Raw genomic sequence first — 20,540 nt, 5'->3', positions numbered from 1 at the left:
CTAAGATCCTTAGGTAAAATAACTTGTTATTAACTCAGCTGATAATACCAGATTTTCCTCTTCTTTCTCTCCCGGGTTTTAAAAACTGTACATCTTTATATCAGTTCACTTTAATATCTGTTATAGTCCAATGCTATTCTTGTTCTAGTTATATGCTAGTTTTTTTATTGGTTGTTGTATATAATATAATATTGGTCTTAATGTTTTGCTTTCATGGTAAAGTCGCCCTCCATGGAAACCAGCCGAGTCGTATTATTGGGGGGTAGCTTGTGTCTCCTTAATTTATTTAATTTTTTTTCTTAAAAAACGAAAGTATAACCTACCTTACTGTCTACGTTAAGACATAAAACTAAAGTTTGAAGCTTGAAACGAACCTTTATTATAGCAATCGAGTTTAATCAAAATGGTTTGCTATTAACACAGAGGGATTGGGGCGAAGGGCAAGAGGCAACTCGGATTTCAATTTTCGATTCTTACAACAAGTAACTAATTTACTCTTTTTCCGCTTAAACGGATAGTTTAAGAACCACGTGCACAAGACTTTAGTTTGACACAACCCATTTGAGCATTTATGCTGCAAAACGTTAATGATTCATATACTGTAAACACATTGTAAGATTTCAAAAATAATTAAAACGTCTTAATTTTTTCTGTTAGTTCAAAAACCTCAAGTAAGAGTCGATCGGTAATAAAATGCTAATTACAAGAAATCGTGTTGAGCTATCCGGTCCATAAGTCCGGGTAGGATGATTCTGACAGAACTTATATACTATCCGTAAAAAACACAAGATTATCTCCCTCTTTAAATGTTACCCTTTGTACAGATTGAAATAAAGCTCAGTTTACTTATGCAGAACACATAAACGTACCTCTTTTCAATAGTTTACTTGTAGAATCCTTCAAAGGATAAGACATCAAAGGAGAAACAACCGCCGCCATGACCAACGCTGCTATAACCCGCTTCATGTTGCAGTCGAAAAAACACGGCTGCACACCGTCGTAACTGCAACGCTTTGTCGGTATAAGCTTCTTGACGCGAAAGAAAGCGCGGCTTTAGCCGGGTTAGATACTGGTACTCTATTAATTATTAAACAACGAGGGAACGAATATACATAGTGGCAGTAAAGTATGTAAATCCAGACAGCTCAATATTCACAAATACGGGTACCTGCTAAGTATAATTCACTAACAAAGCATCGCTCGACTGTTGAACGGCTTGTTTTATTTTGCGCGTGCATTCATTTTTGCAACCACTAGAACTTACGAACTGAGGCAACGAAACTGAAACTGATGCTACTTTGGGAAACATGGAACCACTAGAACTATGAGAGTGGTACTAATCGAATAGCTCTTTTAGAACACCCTACCGAAATGAACGTTAGAAATGCCTTATATGTTTTGATTCATGGTAACATAGTTAAGTAACGATAGCCATAAACAAGCGTTAAATTTGATGTTTTTGGCGGGAAGACTACGCACGATTTCGTAAAATCATGGGGTAGAGTTGCTGGAACAAGAAGCATCGCTTGTGTGTTGGTTTTATACCGAAAGCTGATGAGGTAAACCATCGTTTATCTGTTTAGAAGATCCCTTTTAGCGATTAACAGCTTTATAATGTCAAGATTGAAAACATTTTTATGTCAAAAACATCGCAAAATCTTCAAGATTTGGAAGGCTCCCAGTAAGACCTTTTGGTAACAAGGACTAAATCCATCAGATATTCTTCGATTCCATTTGCCGTTCGTTTGCTCATCAGCAAGCTGAGTTACTGCGTTACTATAATGATATGTAGAGCATCATAGTTATCCAAAGGTCTCTTTAAATTTTACAGCAAAGACAAGCCGGAGAGAGGGGTTGGGATTTAACATCCTTTTATCGTCAGAAAAATGTGCTCATGTGCATGAAGCGATTCTTCCCATTATAAATTTCGTCTTTAACTTAAAGAGAGTCAGGGTCAACAAAGAAAATTAGTAAGGTGGAGTTCCTTGTTAACAGGTAAAAGCGTTATTGTGGCAACTAACAACTAACTCTCGTTTTAGTACCCTACTCCCACCCAGCCACCTCCCCCCCGACTCCACCAACAACTCGGCTATAGGGCTAGACCCAAAAACGTGCAAAGAACAAAAAAAAATCTCATTTAGTTGGAACTTTTATCCATATCGGTACATTGTACTGTGTTTGAGTTACTCATGTTGATGATTTCTATATGGATCATCATATAAAAGGGAAAGTACGTTTGATCAGGTGTTTGACCTTTTATTGGTTATTATTCTCTTCGTGTTACCGTTAATTGACATCTGTTGGGTAGAATTTAAATAAAAGAGCCGTTTTTCTCACTCTGCTTCTTTTACACAGCAAGGGCACATTCGGGGGAACTAAATGTTGTATGAAATGGACATTAGATAGTAGCAAAAGATATATATGTTCAGTAAGTTCTCTTGCAGGTCCTCGATGTCTCCCATGTAAGGAATCCAAAACAGTCTTGGATCCTGTATTCCACGCCTTTGATTCCGAATTTCAGGTTCTAGATTCTTTGTCAGTGGAACTTTGATTTAGGATTCCATTCGTTAGTGGGATTCCGGATTCCTTGAGCATTCCGGATTCCAAAAATTTCCCAGATTTCGAATAGGCCATTTCCGAGTTCCAAAAAATCTCACTTTCAAAGCGAGGCTAAGTGCGAAGCCATTGATATGAAAATGATTTTTCATTATGATACAAATAAAAGTCATTTTCACAACAAAGGTTTCGCACTTAGCCTCGTTTTGAAAGTGAGATTTTTTGGAACTCGGAAATGGCCTATTCCACAGGCAAAAATGTCCCCGATTCCGGAATCTAGATTCCCTTTCACCACGCGCAAGGACGATTTTCCGGCTGTCCCCGACTTCTATGGCCATCGACACGATAGTAATATGTGTTGGAACATATATTTGTACAATGCAAACTACAGGAAGTATGTTCGCTGTATTAATGATCATAGCTTATCTAGTTTTAATTGTTACTACAAAGAGTTTCTCGTGCTACTCAATTTTAAACCTAAAATGGCTACGATTAAGGTGCCTGTGAACTGTCGTTCAACTCCATACTGCGACAATAAGAAATCAAATTAAAGTTAAAATCTTTCCTCTCAATACATCGTTTCGGCTGCGTTTATTTGTAATTAGCTCAATATTGAGAAATAACCCACAAAACAGCAAACAACTGGTAAAGACTCTTATGTTTTACTACTAACCTGTCTAACTAACCAATCACATGTTGATATTTTTCCAAATTGATTGAGTCACAGAAATCATTGACAAAAGTTTCGCACCTCGCAAAACGCCGTCTTGGATTGATCTTAATTGCCACCGATTAATCTTTGATTTTAGGTTGATGGTTTTCAAGCATCATGTCACGCGTAGTTATAATCTTAACTCTTTGTGCCATGGCCGCTGCGTTGCCAATCATAAGGATAAAGAGTGAGTTGAACTTTATGAAATATTCATTTCCATTGTAGTAAACAGTTTATTATCGTTTTATTACAGATTTATCGGCTATTTTCATGCCAGTGTTCTTGTGTTATGGTCAGATTCATTATTACTGACTTATTTTCTGAATTCGTCATTTGTTGAAATAGAATATATTGTAGACAATAGCGCTACTATAAGTGAAACTGAGATACCGCCAAACAGTCCTTGTTTAAGGAAAAATTAACCCTTACAAGGATTATAACAAGAAAAAAAGGCCATCTCTCAACAAACATCTAACACGGCCGTAAGTATATATAATCGGCAGTATTCACATTAATCCAGACCAAAGCAATCCAAGCTAAGGCGTACATTTGTGTACAAATGATTATTGAAAGTGAGACGTACGTTTGAACCATTCAGCTGTGTAATTACCTGTTTTTGGCGGGAAAAATGTTGAACTTAACATTGTTACATAAACAGAGCGGGGCCGTGATTATTTTAGCTAAATGCTAGTTTTTAGTTTTAGGGTAAAATTAAACCTGAACGAGTTCAGTATCAAATCTATTACCATTCACAAGTATAACAATTACATTCTCCCTACTCTTCGTACCCACTCGAAGCGGCTGTACTGAAAATATTCATAGCTCTTGAAATGTCAACATTTTCAGTCACCTTCCACCGACACTGATATGAATAATTGTTCTTACTAGTGTATACCGAGCCAATGATATAGTCGGTCACAATATTAATCTTGTCCCGCCGCGTTGAACAGTCCAAATAATCGATAGTGAGCAAAACTTGTGCAGCTTTCAAACAAGTTTGTTAGGGAAACTATATTGAAAAGTAACCAACGAACTCTGCTTTGCTCACGTTTGATTTCTAGGCCAGCGACCTAGTAATCGGAAAAAGCGTTTTACAGCCAAAGAAAAAAGAAGTTAATTTAATACATGGAGAGGCAGGCAAAACAACTGTCCAAACAATTGTTTGAAGTTGGGGAAATTGTAGAAAAGTTCACATACCAGCCACACGAGAAACCATTCAGTCGGTGAACGGGGCACTACAGGTGAACGAGGTTTCAGGTTTACGAGTTCAATATTTCAATTGATGCGGAAAAGCGCTTGATAGCAAATAGCGTGACAGAGAACCTTAAAGTTTATTAATGATCTTTGTAAATTGTTGTGTAGATGCCAATGGTCAGAAGAAGTCTTACTGTTGTTACGGAGTTGTACAGCCCTTCGATCTAACGGCAAAGGCCAAGCAGGGACTACGAGCTTTGCATCAAGTTGGGTTTGACTTAAACAAACTTCGCAAAGTAGTCGAAATTTACCAGAAGGCCGTAGAGGGAAAACTGAAGAACGTGGAGAAAGAAGCCGAAGACTTAACTTATAGAGTGCAAGCGGCATTAAAAGCGACGATGAAAATATTGTCAGATGCTACCAAGAAGGCCTCTAAAACACTGAGCGAAGTTACAGGTATTTGATATAAACGCTTCTAACGCTACAAGTTAACAAAATATAGGATACTTCTATTGACTGCAGATGGGTGCACAGTGAATGGATGTGTCTGTTTTAAAACAGGATTTCTTCTTTGCGCTTGGTTTGTCATACCAGGCAGTTTTGTCTTATTTTAAACCTCTAACTGAATATCCCACAAAAGGATGGAATCTAGTATTCACGTTATGTAATAACAACAACTGGAAAAAAAAAGAGAGAGAAAAGAAAAACGAAAGAAAGCAAGAAACTAGGAACTATCCTGGATCTGAGCTAAGCTGGTTATAATTTCCTGTAACACTTTCAGAAAACACGTTGACATGCACTGTCCTTGCGAGAGTAGCCTTATTGCTTCCCTCTTTTCCTACCATTCCCCCAAACCACCCCCTCCCTTGTTAGGTCCACGGGGTGTGCATGGACATATGCCGAAAAGGGCACAAAAATCTGCAAGCTTTTCAAATTTCAAATCTTCTTAAAGCTTCCCTCTTTCCCTGCTATCCCCCCACCCCACCCCGCCACTGTTGGGTTCATGGGTTCGTAAGCCGGAAAGGGCACAAAAATCTGCAACTTATTCAAATATTATCAGAGAATGTAGCATTCAACTGTTGAAGTTTTCCGTTCCAATTTAAAAGTCACAAATCTTTCTTTTCTGTTGCTTTTTTCCCCTTGGTGTCAACAGTTACAATTGTTGAACTCAATTCAGGGTGTTCGGCTGTTGCTGTACTCCGATATACATCGGAGGTGTCTAACGACCAATAAAACAACGCGTAATAAATAATTTATTTAATTACATGCAATGTGGTTAATCTCTATTTCTTATAGAGGCTTCAAATGATCTCGGACAACTTGGAAAAGATATCCAAGAGACAAAAACCCACGACATGATAACAAAGATTAGAGAACTAATCGCGGAAAAACCAGAATCCAGTAAGAAATCTATCGACAAGAAAAAGCTGAAGAAATCTGATGCAGGGCCAAAGGATAGCAAATCCAAGGACAAGAAAGCCGATCATCATCACAAAACATTAAAAATAAAGAAATTGTCTGCAGAAACAACGGAAAAAGACCATACTAATAGAAGTAAAACAGGTCACAAATCACTCAGTGCAAAAAACAGAATTCCATTGGCACCCTTCGTCGGTGAAAAGGAAGCAGCTGAACGCTTACTGGCAAACGCAGAAATGCTTGAGAACGAGAAAGTGAAAAGGACCAGAGATGCCATAGAGGAGAAAACACAAGAGAACGAGCGAGCGGTGAAAAAAGCAAGGGAATTCTTACAGCAAGTTGAGACTGGTCTACTTCAGATTCAAAATGGCATTAAGGAGGCTGGAATTAAAGACAATTAAATGTGTTGTGGCTAGAAGTTCAAAGGATGAAACGGGCTACTGTTAACAGCTGGTAGTAATGGATAGATGGCATTTTTTTTTCATTCAAACTCTGTGGACTACAAAACGGATAAAATTAAAAAAACACACACTCAAGAAGACGACGACGAAGACGCGTTGTGGACAAACCAGCCATACCGTACAAAACAGTTGGTGCTGAAACGGGGATATCAAAATTGAATAAAGACAGCAAAATGTGAAGCAGAACATTATACCATATCTGCCTTATAGAAGACACAAGTGATAATCGTAAGTTTACGATAATTATCGTCGCTCCGTTGCGAGCCATGTCCAAAGCAGTCTTGGATTCTGGATTCCACGTCGCGGATTTCGGATTTCAAGCACTGAATTCCAGTCATTGTCAGGGGAACTTGGATTCTGGATTCTAATCGTTCGTGGGATTCCGGATACCTTGAGCTGTGTTCCGTATTCCAAAGCCCAGGATTCCGGATTCCACAAGCAAAGATTTTCCGGATTCCGGAATCTGGATTTCCTTACATGAGGAGACTTCCGTTTGGGATATTGAAATGCAGAGACAGTAGAGACGGGGCATGAAGAAGCTCACCGAATGGAAACAATATCCCCAGCCCTAAAAACACGAGTAGTATACTTTAGAAAGTAGGTGAATAGAAAAAAAACGGGATTCTCCTGAATGGTGAAAAAAATAAAGCCAAAGTATTTCCCTCATCATTTTGACTTTTGGCGAAGATTGAAGCGATCGAGGTGATGTCTTTGATTACTTATTAAAGCCAATACCTGTGCACATTTTCAGTTCACTTAGATCGCCGCAATCGTCCGGATTGTACCATAATGAATTAGAAGTGTTTGCATATGATCGTTTCGATCGGATGAAGAACATTTTGACAGGAGACGGGCGATAGAGGCGATGACTAAGACCTTGTTTACATGGAGTGGGGGACCCCGGTCTAGTGGGGTAGGTTTCTTTTGTTTTGTGTCCCCTAGAGCGTGAAAACAAAAGAAACCAACCCCACTAGACCGGGGTCCCCACTCCATGTAAACAGGCCCTAAGAGATGGTACTCTTCGAAAGTGTCCGGGACCACTTACAGGAACGTGTGAATGCATGTTTTTCTGACTCCCGCAGATATTCGTCAAGGTGCCAGAAAATTATCTTTTGCTGGCGTTAACCTTTAATTAGGGGAAAAGAGGACAACTATTAATATCTAATCGCATTGTACACGCATCACTTTAGGAAGATGTCGATTCACTTTTTACATTTCTCTTGCAAGTCTATTTTTTGGGCAATTTAAGAAATGAAGGTTAAGTTTTCATTCATACCCGGCTACTTCGCGTGAATATGATAAGGTGGAAGTCGAAGAATAATCATTTAACAATCATTTTTTGAAATCAAGGTGAATAGTGGCTAAAAATTTACGGAGCCGCGAAAGCGGAGAGGTAAATATTCCCAAAGCCACTATTCTCCGCGATTGAAAAGAATAATTGTTTTAGTATATACACACGAAGTGATCTCAACAAAATCAGAGAGGATAAAAAGTACGATTTGATTGACAGATCAAATCACCAGTAAGTTTAAAAATAGATCTTTGCAGAATTTTTAAACATGGCAATTCACAAGTTTGTCATTTCGCAAACAACAACGTAATGGCTTAAATGGAACCGCTAAAAGTTTGAACTGTTTCCTTTGAGCCAAAATTATCTTGTTAGAAAACGCTGAGTTCACGAAACGGCTTATTCTACGCGAATACACGGGAGCTGTAAACAATCCATTGAGCACAAAACTCAGCTACAGTAAATTGAAAAATGCCGTATTGAATCCTTCCAAGTCTTTTCTTGCCTTAAAAAAAAAGTCAGTCCTAGGATTTTGTCGACTTTTAAAAGATCGTTCTCTAAAAAAATGAGAAAAACACCGAGCTCACACATTATCCACTGGCTATGAGCTGAATATTATTGAATAGTCCGAGATAGCGAACCAATCAGATTGCATAAAACAAAAAGATCACTGCGTGTGTATATACTAAATATATCATGCTTCTCAAATTATAGCTGGAAAAGATGTCGATGTATTTTTATTTTATTTTTCACATTCAAGTCCTTTCTTGGTCAGTTTTCGATATGCAGCTAAACGTAGTTTATTCAAAAATTGGGAATCCAGTTATTCTGCCTAATTGGTCGTGCAAATGTTGTTTTGGAATCGCTGAAATCGCAAATCGGCAGGGCGTGTTTACAAGCTTCAACATTTCCAGGGAAAAACCGGCTCACACACCAGACATGCTTTACGTTCACCCGCTCTCATGCGAACTTGAATGGACCAATCAGAAACACGTTTATTGTTTTTAACTGAAACCAATCAGAAACAGTCTTATTCTAGGGTTCACCAGAGCTCTTCCATCTCTGGCTGTCATGCGCAAAAGAGCTCGATCCGGGGTGGAGATTGCATTTTTGATTTGGTACTTAGAGTACGCGCTGTGAGGTCCGAATAGCCAGATTTTGGCTACGGCTCAGCGGAGTTTCCCAGAGCATTTGAGTCATGCGCAGCCATAAGATCCGAAGGCTCCGGTGACGAGATTGCCCCTGAGTTATCCCCTGTGGTTAACTGTACTTACCATTTCATAAAACTACTAAGAGAAGCATGGTCTTAGTCACACTTAAGAAGGAATAAATCATCTCAAATAAAAAGCAAAGTAGAAACCACTAAATCGAAGAATGCAAGTTATGCTATCATGCAAAAGATTGGAAAGCGATTTTTGTAGGCATAGCATTTTTAAAAACTTGAAAAAGTTAGGCCAGCTTTATAAAGTTTTAATCTATGTCCATCCTTGCCATCCGTTGCAACAGAAGGTACGAAACAGTTCCAATGCCTAAATATAGCTTTAAATGATAAACCTGAACCATTAGTTTTGGAATTCAGTTGATGCGAAAAGCGTTTTAGCGTTTGAAAAAAAAAATTAGCCCCTTTAACTAAAAAACCTCACGTCCTTAGGTGGCCCCGGTTGAAGTCATCACACTGTATCAAATATTTTTAGTTTGCTGTTTTTAAACTCAAGTCGGTTTAAAATATATTTCGTTGATGGTACGACTACAAACCATTTACCTGTCCAAAGAATGCAACCCTGAAGTACTTGCCAAGAAGTCTTTTACCACTTCCCATCACATCAACAACCTTGTGGTACGTTTTAGCCTGGGAAACAAAGACGGTGTGGCCATGAAGGTAAATGAAATGATTTACCATTATCACATTGCCCACAATACACCTTGTTTACCCCCTCCCCCAACAATTTCTTCAATTACCTGTGGGGCCACTATAATACCCAAGCCAGGAGAAACTAGAAACACTAGTGAATGGATTTGCAAAATTTGGGGGTAAACAACGTATATGTTCAAAGTGAAAATGGTCAAAACTTCGTTATTTCTCTTCTAATTTCTGAACTTTTCTTTGGGAGTAATTGCAAAGATAACAAAGATAACCATTAGTAGCGGAGAATGAGTGGCCGTTATTATCTCTTTGTTGGACTTTTTCTGTGACATCAAACACGCGGGATCAAACATTACATTTGTTAAGCTCCCAAGTGATGATCAGGGAGACTTAGTATCAACGACGGCGATGGTGGTGAAAGCGTTCGTGCGTTGCTAAGAGAAATAAAAAATCTTGTGTTCACGTCCTACATAACACGTCGCATACGAAGATTCTACTTCGATTCGTGATCATGAGCGGACGGCAAAGATTTGTACCAAAAAGGGTGCTGCACTTTTTGACGTTCTCGTTGCCGAGACCGTTTTCGTTGCTAAAGCTCCTCACCGTTTGTCGTGCAGGACTCGCAGAATTGTAAGAAGTTCGGCTTGTTGCATTTTCGTTTACACTCGCTACTTTTCGGATAGAAATCCCATTTCACTGTAAAGGATAGAACCCGGACTTCATCTGGAAGTTGTTCAACCTGACTACGACAGCAACTCCAAAGAAACAGAACTAAAATCTAAGGAAAAACCAAGAGACAGTCACTGATGCATACGTTGTAAATTCATATTTTAGTACACCCAATCGTTGCCTACTTTACATCGCAGTGATGATCGGGAAGGACAAAAACTTAGTCCGAACCACTGGGGAACGTTGTTAATTGTTCTCTTCAAAGAGTCGACTTTCCCGATACTTGAAAGAGTAGATGAAGATTTTTCTCTGTTATATGGTGTCCACCGAAGTCTATATATCATCTCCTGGGTGTCTCGGCCGCTTTTTGTTCTTCTACATAACATTTTTTTTAACTTAAAATACCAAAGAGTATTTTGGCATCAATACTACTTACTATCATATGAAGTAACATCTGGAAATGCGGGTCAAGACGAGAGAGAAAAACCGGAATCCGTCCATGAAAAGTTTTTGACACCCTGGGTACACCTGGAAAACATAACTTGAAATACCTCCTGATCGATCCTGAAGATGTTTGCCTCGAGATACACCACAATTGAATATATAAAGTGCATCAAGTAGAATTCATATCATTATCACGCGGTTGAAGTATTTATGGGAGGCAATTAAAGATACATCCGACAAAGATCAACACTATTTTAGACGTTATTTGTTCCTTTTGACAGAAATAGATATTGCTAGGCTTGGAGTTCTCCCAAAGGGTGTGTCTGAAGGAGAGAAGAGGCAATCAAACATATCTACCATCTGTAAATCCCAGTGTTGCGTTAAGCCGTGTTTTACGAGTGTCTTAATAATCAAATGTGTTCCTGATGTTTGGAGTATGTGGTAGAAAGGATAAGAATAGACATGTTCAACCGGTGCCATTGTAATGGACGATATCCGTGTATTCACTGTCTCCAGAATTATCCTCTCTTGACAAAATGGAAAATAAACTGTCGATCTTTGGATCTGCCATTCCCGTGCTAGATGGCAATGATAAATTTTTCGCTTTAATCTGCTGGCAGGCAAATCCAAAGCGTTTCAAATTCCCAGTTTAACCTTTGGTAATTGTAGGGTAATAACGGCAGCCCAAATTTTTTGTCTTCGGTAACCTAAGAGGCTGACATCCTTGTTTGAGACTCTAACACAGTCTACAGATGCTCGAAGGAAATTGTTACTGCACTATGATATAAAGGCAGTGGTCACAAAATAGATTTCAATACCCCTTGCACGTGTCTGCCTTGATCGATAATTAAGAACCCCTAGCGCGTAGTTAATATGCAAGATCATCTTGTTTACCAATAATTAAAAAGATTATTAGGTACCAGTAATGAGAACAGATAAAGATAAATTTGTTTGGGTCCCGTCGACTAAGTCAAAGATATGAACAAATATAGTTATTTCAAAAGATGGGTGTGCTACGACAAGGTAATTGCAAAATCCTAGATAAACTTAAAAACAGTTTAGATAACTGAGGGACTAAAATAGAGGAAATGCCATCGATGACGAAGTTTTGTCAATCATATTCAGAAATAGGCTAAGATTAAATAAACCCAATGCTTTCTACGAGGAAAATTCATATTTGTTGTCGTCCTAACACTGACCGACACAAAATTCGTACTAAATGGCCGTTTGCAAAATGATTTGGGTTTGGTTTCTTTTCTTTCAAGTACACTACCCTGGTGTAAGCTGCATAAGAAAGTTCTCTCCGCAAGGTAAGCGCCAAATAATTAAACCCCTGCAGTGATAGTCTAAAAATGACAGCCTTAGATAAGCTGAAAAGGATTGCTGCAACTGCTGCAATCTATAGAACGTTTAACGGCCATATTATGTCCACAGATTTGAGGTTTTAAATATTACCATACTGGACATATGATGAACTACAAAGAGTCTGATTTCAAGTAACATACGTTCAACCTACCTTATTCGCTAGCTTGTTAGCGTGAAGGACAAAAAACGAAGACGTATCTCCAAAAAAAGTATTTTAGTAGCTAACTTTTCGACTCGCTTCTTGGTAATTGCTCTTTCCAAAAAGCTTTCAGGGACAACAGTGAGCGTTGAAATTTGGTTTTAAAGTTTTTAGTGTTATGAAAGAAGCTTTCATTTCTACCTTGATATACGCCTTGCAACTGCAACACTCTATCGAAGGGCAAGCTTGCTGTAAACTCTTCGCTTTCGTTCTTAAAATTCTTCTGTTCTGAAGCGCAAGTCACGCCTAAAGGTAAACGAAGAAACACCTGCAGAAAGTTGTGTAACCTGCCAGACTTTTTTTTCTCAAATTTCGATTGTCACTGAAACAAATAAGGTTTATGCAACCGCCTTTTACGTTTAAATGAAAATCTTTGGTGCTTGCAAACGTTTTGTTAAGAGTGCTTGAAAACGGACATTCCCATTACTGGTTATTAAGTGATGGAGAATACCCTTAGCTACTTTCTTTCTACCTTCATGGCCACTAAGAGAAACCTCTTCCATAGCCACCTTTCAGATGAAATATGAGTTGGATTAGATTGTCCTGCTTTGTAATCTAACAGCTCACTTTTGAAAGCAAACAATTGTTACAAAATCGAAAGAGTTTGAGAAGTGATCAATACATTGATTCAGGGAACGTAATAGTCACCTCTAACTAGCACAATTTGTTTTATTGATGCGACCAGCATGTCACTTCAAAGGACGTCGGATTAACCTTCCCAGATTGAATTTACTCTCCACAGGTTGAGAACAGGTACTTAGCGACACTGATGAAATAACACCTTTGAAAATAAGTTTTCATAAAGACCAGAAAGCGAATATCCAATGTCTCTTTTGGAAAGAGCGCCTTAAAATTTGGAAACTTACTAAGTTTAAAGGTAATACATCCAAAGCGAGCGAACTTATTATTCCACAAAGTTGCGAAATTTTCGAAAAGAAATTTGTATGATGGGGAGGCACGAACTTGCCCCCCACCATATAAAAGTCTGTAAATTTGGGCGACTTTGCAAAGTTACATCTTCGTTAGTTTTCAACAAATCATTTCAAACTTGGTAACCTAACTGATTTGAAGGCTTTCTTTCCAGCGGTGTTGACGGATTTTCGCTAACTGGTCCCGGTCCCGGTACCGTGGAAGGGCATATAATCCCGGCAAGTGTTCTTATCAGCGGGAGCACTATTTCTCAACCTGCGTGAGGCGGCTTTTAAGCACGAAACGAATTGCCCACGTTCGATATATTAAAATTCTAACATGATTCCGAGGCTTTCTGTTCATTTTTTTTATATTTGGTTTGGTTTTCTTTGCGCTCAAGTCTCTTTTGGGAGTTGCGAGACAATGGCGTCTTGAAAAATTTGCAATTTGGACCCTGAAGCCTCGGAGTCATGTTAGAATTTTAATATATCGAACGTGGGCTATTGGAAATGAAGCGGAAGTCGTAACTTAAAAGCCACTTCCTGCTTCTTTAGTGGATTAACCCAGGATGTAATATTATTCAACAACTCATGTAAAAGTGATTGAAAATGGGCAATTATAAAAATTGACAAAGGTTTACCAGGAACTCTAAACGGGTAAGCATTAATATCTTTCCTTCACTAGACGAACCCAGGTCACATGGCCTTGCCACCTTATTTGAAAAGAAGTACAAAAGCGACCTACAATCTCTTTCCCTCGCTTTTAAAGAGAGAGAGCCACTTAGAGGGTTGGAGGACAACGATGAGCTTCAAAGTTCTAAACACGACCTGGATCTCTTTGAAACTGACAAAAAAGGTATTAATGAAGAGAATGAAATTGGAGGATATGCAGGTTCTCCCTTCACTGGGTCAAGAAAGAATACCATCGAGGAGATCAAACCAAAGATAAACGTCCAAGAGAATGACTTTCATGAGTCATATCCTGCAAAACCAATGTTGCTCAATGCACGAGGCTTTGGAGATCGAGAAAATCATATCCATGAGGACATCACAAAAACGACTTTGTATGACATTCTTTCTCAGACTGAGGAAATGAAATACCCATCTTTAGACAAGCATTATGCGGAATCAAGTAGAGCATCTGATACGATCAACGGCAAAAGTGGAAATGGAAGGAGATCTAAGGGTAGAAGACAGAAAAGAGCAACGATTGAAGAAGACAAAGACAGGTTGAAAACATCTAAAAGAGCTGATGCTCAAGAATCAGGCAATGGTTTTGAAGCTAGTGGGCAGTTTGATAAACAAAACGAAACTAGTTCTGAAAAACTTAAAAATATCAACGACAGCTGGAAAGTACAGGAAATTGAAGCAAAGGGTGAGCCAGAATTACCAGAAAATGACCCTTTAAAAATATTTCTTGGAACATCAGGAAGCGGAGATGGCCAGTACTCTGGTAGTGGGATGGCGGTATTCAAAGCTCCGGAACAGCAGTTGCCTCCTGCAGATGAAGGCAGCAATATAGGGATTTTGGGAAGTGGTGACAGTAGCGAAGGACCCGCCCTAATGCGGAAGAATCCAAGAAAAAATCCCTCAAAAACCACAGAAGAGACAGTTCAAGGGGAAGATAAGAGTGGGATCAAGCTGATTCCCATTGACCCTCTACTACTCCTACAGGTGAGGAAAATAAGAATGAATGTTCTGAAAGCTGAGAAACAAGCAACAAAAGAACTAAACGACGTCAGAAAGGATTTTCGATGGAAGATGGAGGACCTGGAAGAGGATTTGAGGATGGTTAAAAAATTGACTCAAAATGTTCACAAGAAAGTTGGAGTGACCGTAACTGGTGCGCTGGCCATGGCAAGACAAGCCAAAACTAACGCAACTACCAGACTCTACATGGCAAGAAGTAAGTAGATCCTGCTATAGCGAGACCAGGAGCCTCACCCACTTTCATTCCACGGCTTTTATTTACGGGTATATAAATGCACTGTGAAACTTACCAAAAATTGCAGTTAGGTCTATCCAACTCTTATCTGTTAGCTACTATTGTCTAATACCGGTATTGAGTGTTTTCAACCCTTTAAAACATACGGGAAACTTTCAAACGTGAACGAAACAGTTTTCAACGGCCTTAACACAATACGTTTTAATAGACCACCCTTTAGACCATAGGAAACCGTCATTCCCTCTTCCAACCGAATCAAAACAAACTTCTTCAACTCAGGTTAACCTGTTCCTTTCCTTAGAAGCTGCGACAGCCCTGAATAACATTGAGAAAAAACTTGGAGCTGTTCACACTCGCAATGCTTCCAAAATACTTCGATCACGAATCCCCCATTTTCCAAAACTTAGCGATGTGGCTCTCTACAAGCAACTGTTGGCCACAAATTCAATACTCACAAAACTCGACGGAGCCAAAGAGTTGGCAGTTTACCGAGCAGAGAAGCGTTTTCGTAATGAAGAGGAGACAGGCAGTTCAATTGCAGAGGAAGTGGATTCGTTAAAGGATGAATTGGCCTCGGCGGAGAGGGAACTGAAAGACGAGACAGAGGTCGAGATGGAAGATGAACGAGAAGCTCAACTTAAGTTAGAAGAAGCAATGCAGAGGAATAAACTCGTCGCTAAGAAGACTTCATTTGCTTTGGAAGCTATCGAGAAATACCTCCAAAAGCTTCAGTCAGACGAAAGAAAGCTCAAGAAGTTTAGATTTTACTAATTTGGTACTGAATCACCAGGTCTATTTATCGATATTTAAGAGCTTTTCCTTTGAAAGAAAATATCCAGCAGAAAAAATTCCAGCGTAACTTTCTTCATAGTTAGTACTTAGTCACTGACTGTCCGTATACTTTGTTGATAATATCTCTTATTTTTCACATTGCTAGGTTTCCTTTGTTATTTTTAGGGGAATATACTACATAACCTCATATTTATTTTCTGTCTGAAAAGTTGGTGGCGGCTTTGACTGCAACAGGGGAGTGCGTGGCTGAAACAATAACAAAACGTGACAATGCAATATATTTTTCCCTTGCTCAATCATATTCCCCTCAACATGTTTAACCATCCCAGTAAAGCCAACGCAAGTCAGAATTTTGAATTTCGAATTAATAAACTTACCACATTTTCTTGAACTTCATTTTCTTTGTCGGCAGTTGTCGTTCATATATAGCACAATGTCCTTCAAACTAGAAATTCGCATCAACGGCCTCGTCACTTTTAAACAAATCTGACATAACATCTCGAACGTCTACCTGCTAACATCCAGGCCCGCGTTGTTCGAAGCATGGTTAGTGCTAACCAGCGTTAAATACCATGGAAACCTATACATTTTGATACCTCTTAACCAATGGTTAGCGCTAACCAGGCTTCGAGCAACCGGCCCCTGGTTTGCAATGTGACTCGTCGGACGACTGACACAAAAATCTGTCGCAGTGGAAGGTCCAATAGAGTTTCCAAAACTGCTCTGCCTTAACATTAAGAATACACACCTCTGAGTCGCTCATCTCTTTCTGGTAAAACTACTGTTTGACTACTCCACATGAATTGACCAATTTCCATATTTTAGAATTCAACCTCGAACAATTCGAGGATCTTGGGAATAAGCATCTCTAAAGAATTAATTTAAAGGTTTTTCATTAAGAAACCTCACATGTGAAAAATAAGCATTTCATTTACCTGTTCCTTGGGGGTATGTGATATATTTACCTGGTGCCGCCCCAAGGGCGTAGCCCTCGGGGAGGCACCATCACATACCTCCTCGTTCCATGTAACCCTTACATACCAACAGGATGCGTTTGAATTTTCTAAGTTGATAAATTTGGATGAGTATTTTTTTTATTAGCTTATACCGTAGCATTTTTTCAGTACCTCCATTATTCCATGGCAGTGGATGCATGATTCATGCCAATAACGATTTTAAAGCGATAATTATGTACTGTCCCAGTTCTCTTGGGTTCTTATACCTAGTTACTTTTCTGCAACCTTCAGCTTTCAGTTTTAAATAGTCTATAAACGTGTGGATCTGTTTTGAATTTTCCCTTAACACAGAAGGTATTAGTTGGCATTTACCAGTCCCGTATATGCCTAAATTTAAGGACAGGGCCACGAGACACTTTTCAACCAATGAGAGGGCGCGCTTGTGTTTATCAAAACATCGCCCCAGTGATCTAAAATTTTCACAACAGTGGACGAAGTCGGACAGATTTTAAGATGAGCTTACAGTACCCGTCTAGGTTTCACATTTCCTATTTCAAAGAAAACATTTCATGTAAGAGAATAAGAGTATGATTCATTGCAAGGAATCATTGGGGTGTTCGAACTGGTTCAGGACCGATCGCAGAGGTCGTGGCTTCACTGGCATGGCTTGCAAGATTTTTGATAGAAGCAAACTGGTCCCGTGTAAAACATAGCCGTAGAGAGAGTGCGAAGATTTGTCGAGATCGTACAAAATAGGATTGGCATGACCTATTAACTTCCACAGGACAAGAATCAAAGAACCAGTCATCATAACAAGAATAAAAAGTAGTTCAAATTTGTTAATTTTTCTTGTTTGTTTTTTTTGTGTTGTTTCGTGTTAACTTCACACATCTGGTGCTTTATTTGCTTGCTGTCGTACCTGCAATGTTTTAACTTTATCCCAGATAATCAGTGCATGTTCAATGAGTAGCGAAATACATCATTTACAGTTGAAATTTCCCTTCTTTCTTTGATTTTTTTTTAACTGTGGACGAACAGTTTCCAGATTTAGTGAATTTCAGAAACAAAGCGGTTAGTATCTACCTTGCGCTTATGATCTTCAATTTTATCTCCGCAAATTCGCCAAAGTGAGGCAAGATGTTGGACGTGAATATCCATAAGACTAATAAAGTTGTTTTGGCCTTGAAAAGGAAAAAGGTAAAGGCTCGTAGTAATGCGAAAAAAAGTAATAACACGGCTCTACGTGAAACCCGGAAGTAGAAAACGTACGTGTTTTGGACCTCGGAATTCAAAAATTGTCTACCAAAATTCTAGGTTGTCTACCATCCCCACATTCGACATGATAAAAGTTAATCGATACGACAATCGAGTAAAAATAGCTAGAACTTCGTAAAAAATCTGTGAACCGAAAAAATAATAGATTCTTGTTCACCTACCTTGAACCGACCAAAATCTCGCCAATATCGCGTTGTTTAAAAAAAGAAATAAGCCACAAAATGTGCTGAATATTTCCCAAGACACTTCCAGTGAGGCTTCCGATGCGCGGTCCACTTAAAAAAATTGTGTATGCCTCATGAAAAGTCTTTAAAATATGCCTGAGAGCCTCGAAACGGTGACTGTGGTCGTTTAGGTAATCTACACGCCATTTTACTCTAAAACAATAGCTCTATAACGTTACAACTGTTCTTAAATTTAGGGATATTCCGGACTGTTTACTGTGGAATTTTTTGGTATCTTGTTTTCATGTTCCATGGAAGTGGATGCATGATTCATGCCTGTAAGAATTTTCATTGAAGTGATAATTGTCCCAGGAAGTTACTTATCTGCTAACTCTCAGTTTTTAATTTGAAGTAGTCTAACGTCTGGATCAATTTTCAACTTATCTAAATAAAGAAGTAGCCCGCAATTAGGCTACGGTTCTGTGGCACTGTTACAACGAAAATGGGGAGGGAAAATTATTGCAAATCCCTTTTCTTTTAGGCTATCAATGACTTACCGTATTTGCTCGATTAAGCGCCGCCCTACGCCGCACCTAATCAGAAAAATGCGTCGCTTATTCGAGCATGGGGGGAAAATAACAAGCACAGTAGAGCTCGGCGGTAATCTAAACCGATTATTACGATTCTATCTCAGCAAAAAAAGGGAGATACTGGAGGGAAATTTAATCCTGTTCTGTTCAACAATATTTTTAACCGATTTACCGTAATTGTTGGATACGTAAAGAGGTAACTAACAGCTATGCATATCATATCACACAAGTAATTGAACACTCTTTATTTGTTATACTTGCCAAAACAAGCAATGGATAAGTTCACAAATCACATCATTTATAACTGACTAAAGCTCTTATCAAATATGTTACCCATATACCCCATACAAAATCAACAACCCTTACAGACCTTAGGTTGAATAATTAAATGGCTTACATTTCTCGTGAAAACTTTGAGAAATCAAACAGTTCAGGACAACTGAACAATGATGGAACGAAATTTAAGGAGACCGTCAAATCAAAGATCTCTTTCGCTTGTTTTCCACGTATTTAAACAATGCCTTAGCCACTGAATGATCTTTGTCGATCTGCCATGTCATACAACGTACACTGCCCCCAAGAACATTCACTTTTCCAGCAGCTATCACGGGAACCACGTCTTTGTAGGTATACTTCTGGAACACCTTACGGGCCTTTTCGTTGCTTTCATGCCTGGAAAAGTAGGGCATATACACTGCGTTGTTTGTCACCAATGAGTTAGCGTAAGAACCTTCGGCGGCACTAAACCCATGGGACGTGCTTTTCTTTATATAGCACGGCAAAGGAGCGATGAAGAGGTTTGGAAAAACGGCATGAACAGCTCTTTTCATGGCTTTATAAAAATATTTTCCATCGGCGTCATCAAACTCGGAGATCAGGAGCACATCTCTTTCTACAAAAGACACCAGGCCATCAGCATGTCCGGTAGTATCTCCGGGGTCTGGAAGGACTGCCACTGTTCTTTTAATAGTATATTCCAGTTCCGCAATGAAATCCTTTTCTCCCGGATTGTCGTCTAAGGCTCTCGCAGTCGTAATGGCTTTATCGCATCCATTTTCCACAATGTTCCCTCCTTCGAGAACAAGCTTACTGTGCGTCAAAGTTTTGGACAGCCCCACCATTCTCGCAAACTTCTCGAAAGCGAGACTATCTTTCTCGGCCTGGACATCGGAGAGATACTGTGGGTTGTACGTGAATTGGATCTGTTGGTTTGGCATGGTGGGAGGGAAATCTCTCATCCACATATCCAGTGACTCATCCATTTCAATGAGGTAAGCGTTGACAAAGGTGTAGCCATGAAAGTACTTAAGGCCCGACTTGTCGTGAATGATGAACAGATGATCCCTGCCTTGTGTCACCTGGTCCATTTCAATGGCGAACTCAGCAAGGTTCTGTAACTGCTCAAGATACTGAACATTTTTTTCACCGGGAAGTGATATAACAATCACTTGCTTTTCGTTCTCATTCTCATTACTAAAAGAGAAAATAATTTCAGACTGAGCACAAGTATAAAGAAACTCCACGTAAGGTTGGTGTGGCAAAGCAGGGGTCAATTTAATAAAACTTTTACAAGTGTAATTTACAAGTGTAGCTATTGTTTTCAAACTCTAAAACAATGGCCACACTTGTAAATTACACTAGTAAAATTTTTATTAAAGTGGCCCTAGAAAAAATATATATGCTATAATATTCTTTAAAACTAATGCACTTTTGTCAGATTTTCGTTACTTCAGTGCCAA

General features: G+C 39.1%; 3 protein-coding genes across 3 annotated transcripts; 2 read left to right on the top strand and 1 right to left on the bottom strand.

Annotated features, from left to right (window-relative positions):
• Positions 1-3,301: 3,301 nt before the first annotated feature.
• LOC140937830 (uncharacterized) lies at positions 3,302-6,282 on the top strand. Its single transcript, XM_073387406.1, has 3 exons — positions 3,302-3,455; positions 4,631-4,918; positions 5,759-6,282. The coding sequence occupies exons 1-3, from the start codon at positions 3,386-3,388 to the stop codon at positions 6,280-6,282; spliced, it is 882 nt and encodes a 293-aa protein (XP_073243507.1). The 5' UTR covers positions 3,302-3,385.
• A 5,305-nt stretch (positions 6,283-11,587) lies between these two features.
• On the top strand, positions 11,588-16,179 carry LOC140937351 (uncharacterized). The gene is made up of 3 exons (XM_073386906.1): positions 11,588-11,917; positions 13,765-14,985; positions 15,326-16,179. Exons 1-3 carry the CDS (start codon positions 11,827-11,829, stop codon positions 15,793-15,795), a joined length of 1,782 nt encoding a protein of 593 aa, XP_073243007.1. The 5' UTR covers positions 11,588-11,826; the 3' UTR covers positions 15,796-16,179.
• A 2,998-nt stretch (positions 16,180-19,177) lies between these two features.
• LOC140938948 (putative agmatine deiminase) lies at positions 19,178-20,286 on the bottom strand. The gene has a single exon (XM_073388479.1). It carries the CDS (start codon positions 20,166-20,168, stop codon positions 19,275-19,277), a length of 894 nt encoding a protein of 297 aa, XP_073244580.1. The 5' UTR covers positions 20,169-20,286; the 3' UTR covers positions 19,178-19,274.
• Between the last annotated feature and the right edge of the window lie 254 nt (positions 20,287-20,540).

This window comes from Porites lutea, chromosome 5 (genome assembly GCF_958299795.1).
Source record: "Porites lutea chromosome 5, jaPorLute2.1, whole genome shotgun sequence".
Classification (NCBI taxonomy): domain Eukaryota; kingdom Metazoa; phylum Cnidaria; class Anthozoa; order Scleractinia; family Poritidae; genus Porites; species Porites lutea.
The sequence above is the reverse complement of the archived record's forward strand: the minus strand, read 5'-3'. Positions and strand labels throughout refer to the sequence as shown.

Excerpts from the sequence above, each read along its gene's own strand:
- LOC140937830 (XM_073387406.1), top strand. The coding sequence starts at position 3,386 with ATGTCACGCGTAGTTATAATCTTAACTCTTTGTGCCATGGCCGCTGCG. Across the intron at positions 3,456-4,630 it reads GCCAATCATAAGGATAAAGA|ATGCCAATGGTCAGAAGAAG; the intron begins GTGAGTTGAACT and ends ATTGTTGTGTAG. Across the intron at positions 4,919-5,758 it reads AACACTGAGCGAAGTTACAG|AGGCTTCAAATGATCTCGGA; the intron begins GTATTTGATATA and ends TATTTCTTATAG.
- LOC140937351 (XM_073386906.1), top strand. The coding sequence starts at position 11,827 with ATGGCCGTTTGCAAAATGATTTGGGTTTGGTTTCTTTTCTTTCAAGTA. Across the intron at positions 11,918-13,764 it reads AAGAAAGTTCTCTCCGCAAG|ACGAACCCAGGTCACATGGC; the intron begins GTAAGCGCCAAA and ends TTCCTTCACTAG. Across the intron at positions 14,986-15,325 it reads CAGACTCTACATGGCAAGAA|AAGCTGCGACAGCCCTGAAT; the intron begins GTAAGTAGATCC and ends TCCTTTCCTTAG.
- LOC140938948 (XM_073388479.1), bottom strand. The coding sequence starts at position 20,168 with ATGGACCAGGTGACACAAGGCAGGGATCATCTGTTCATCATTCACGAC.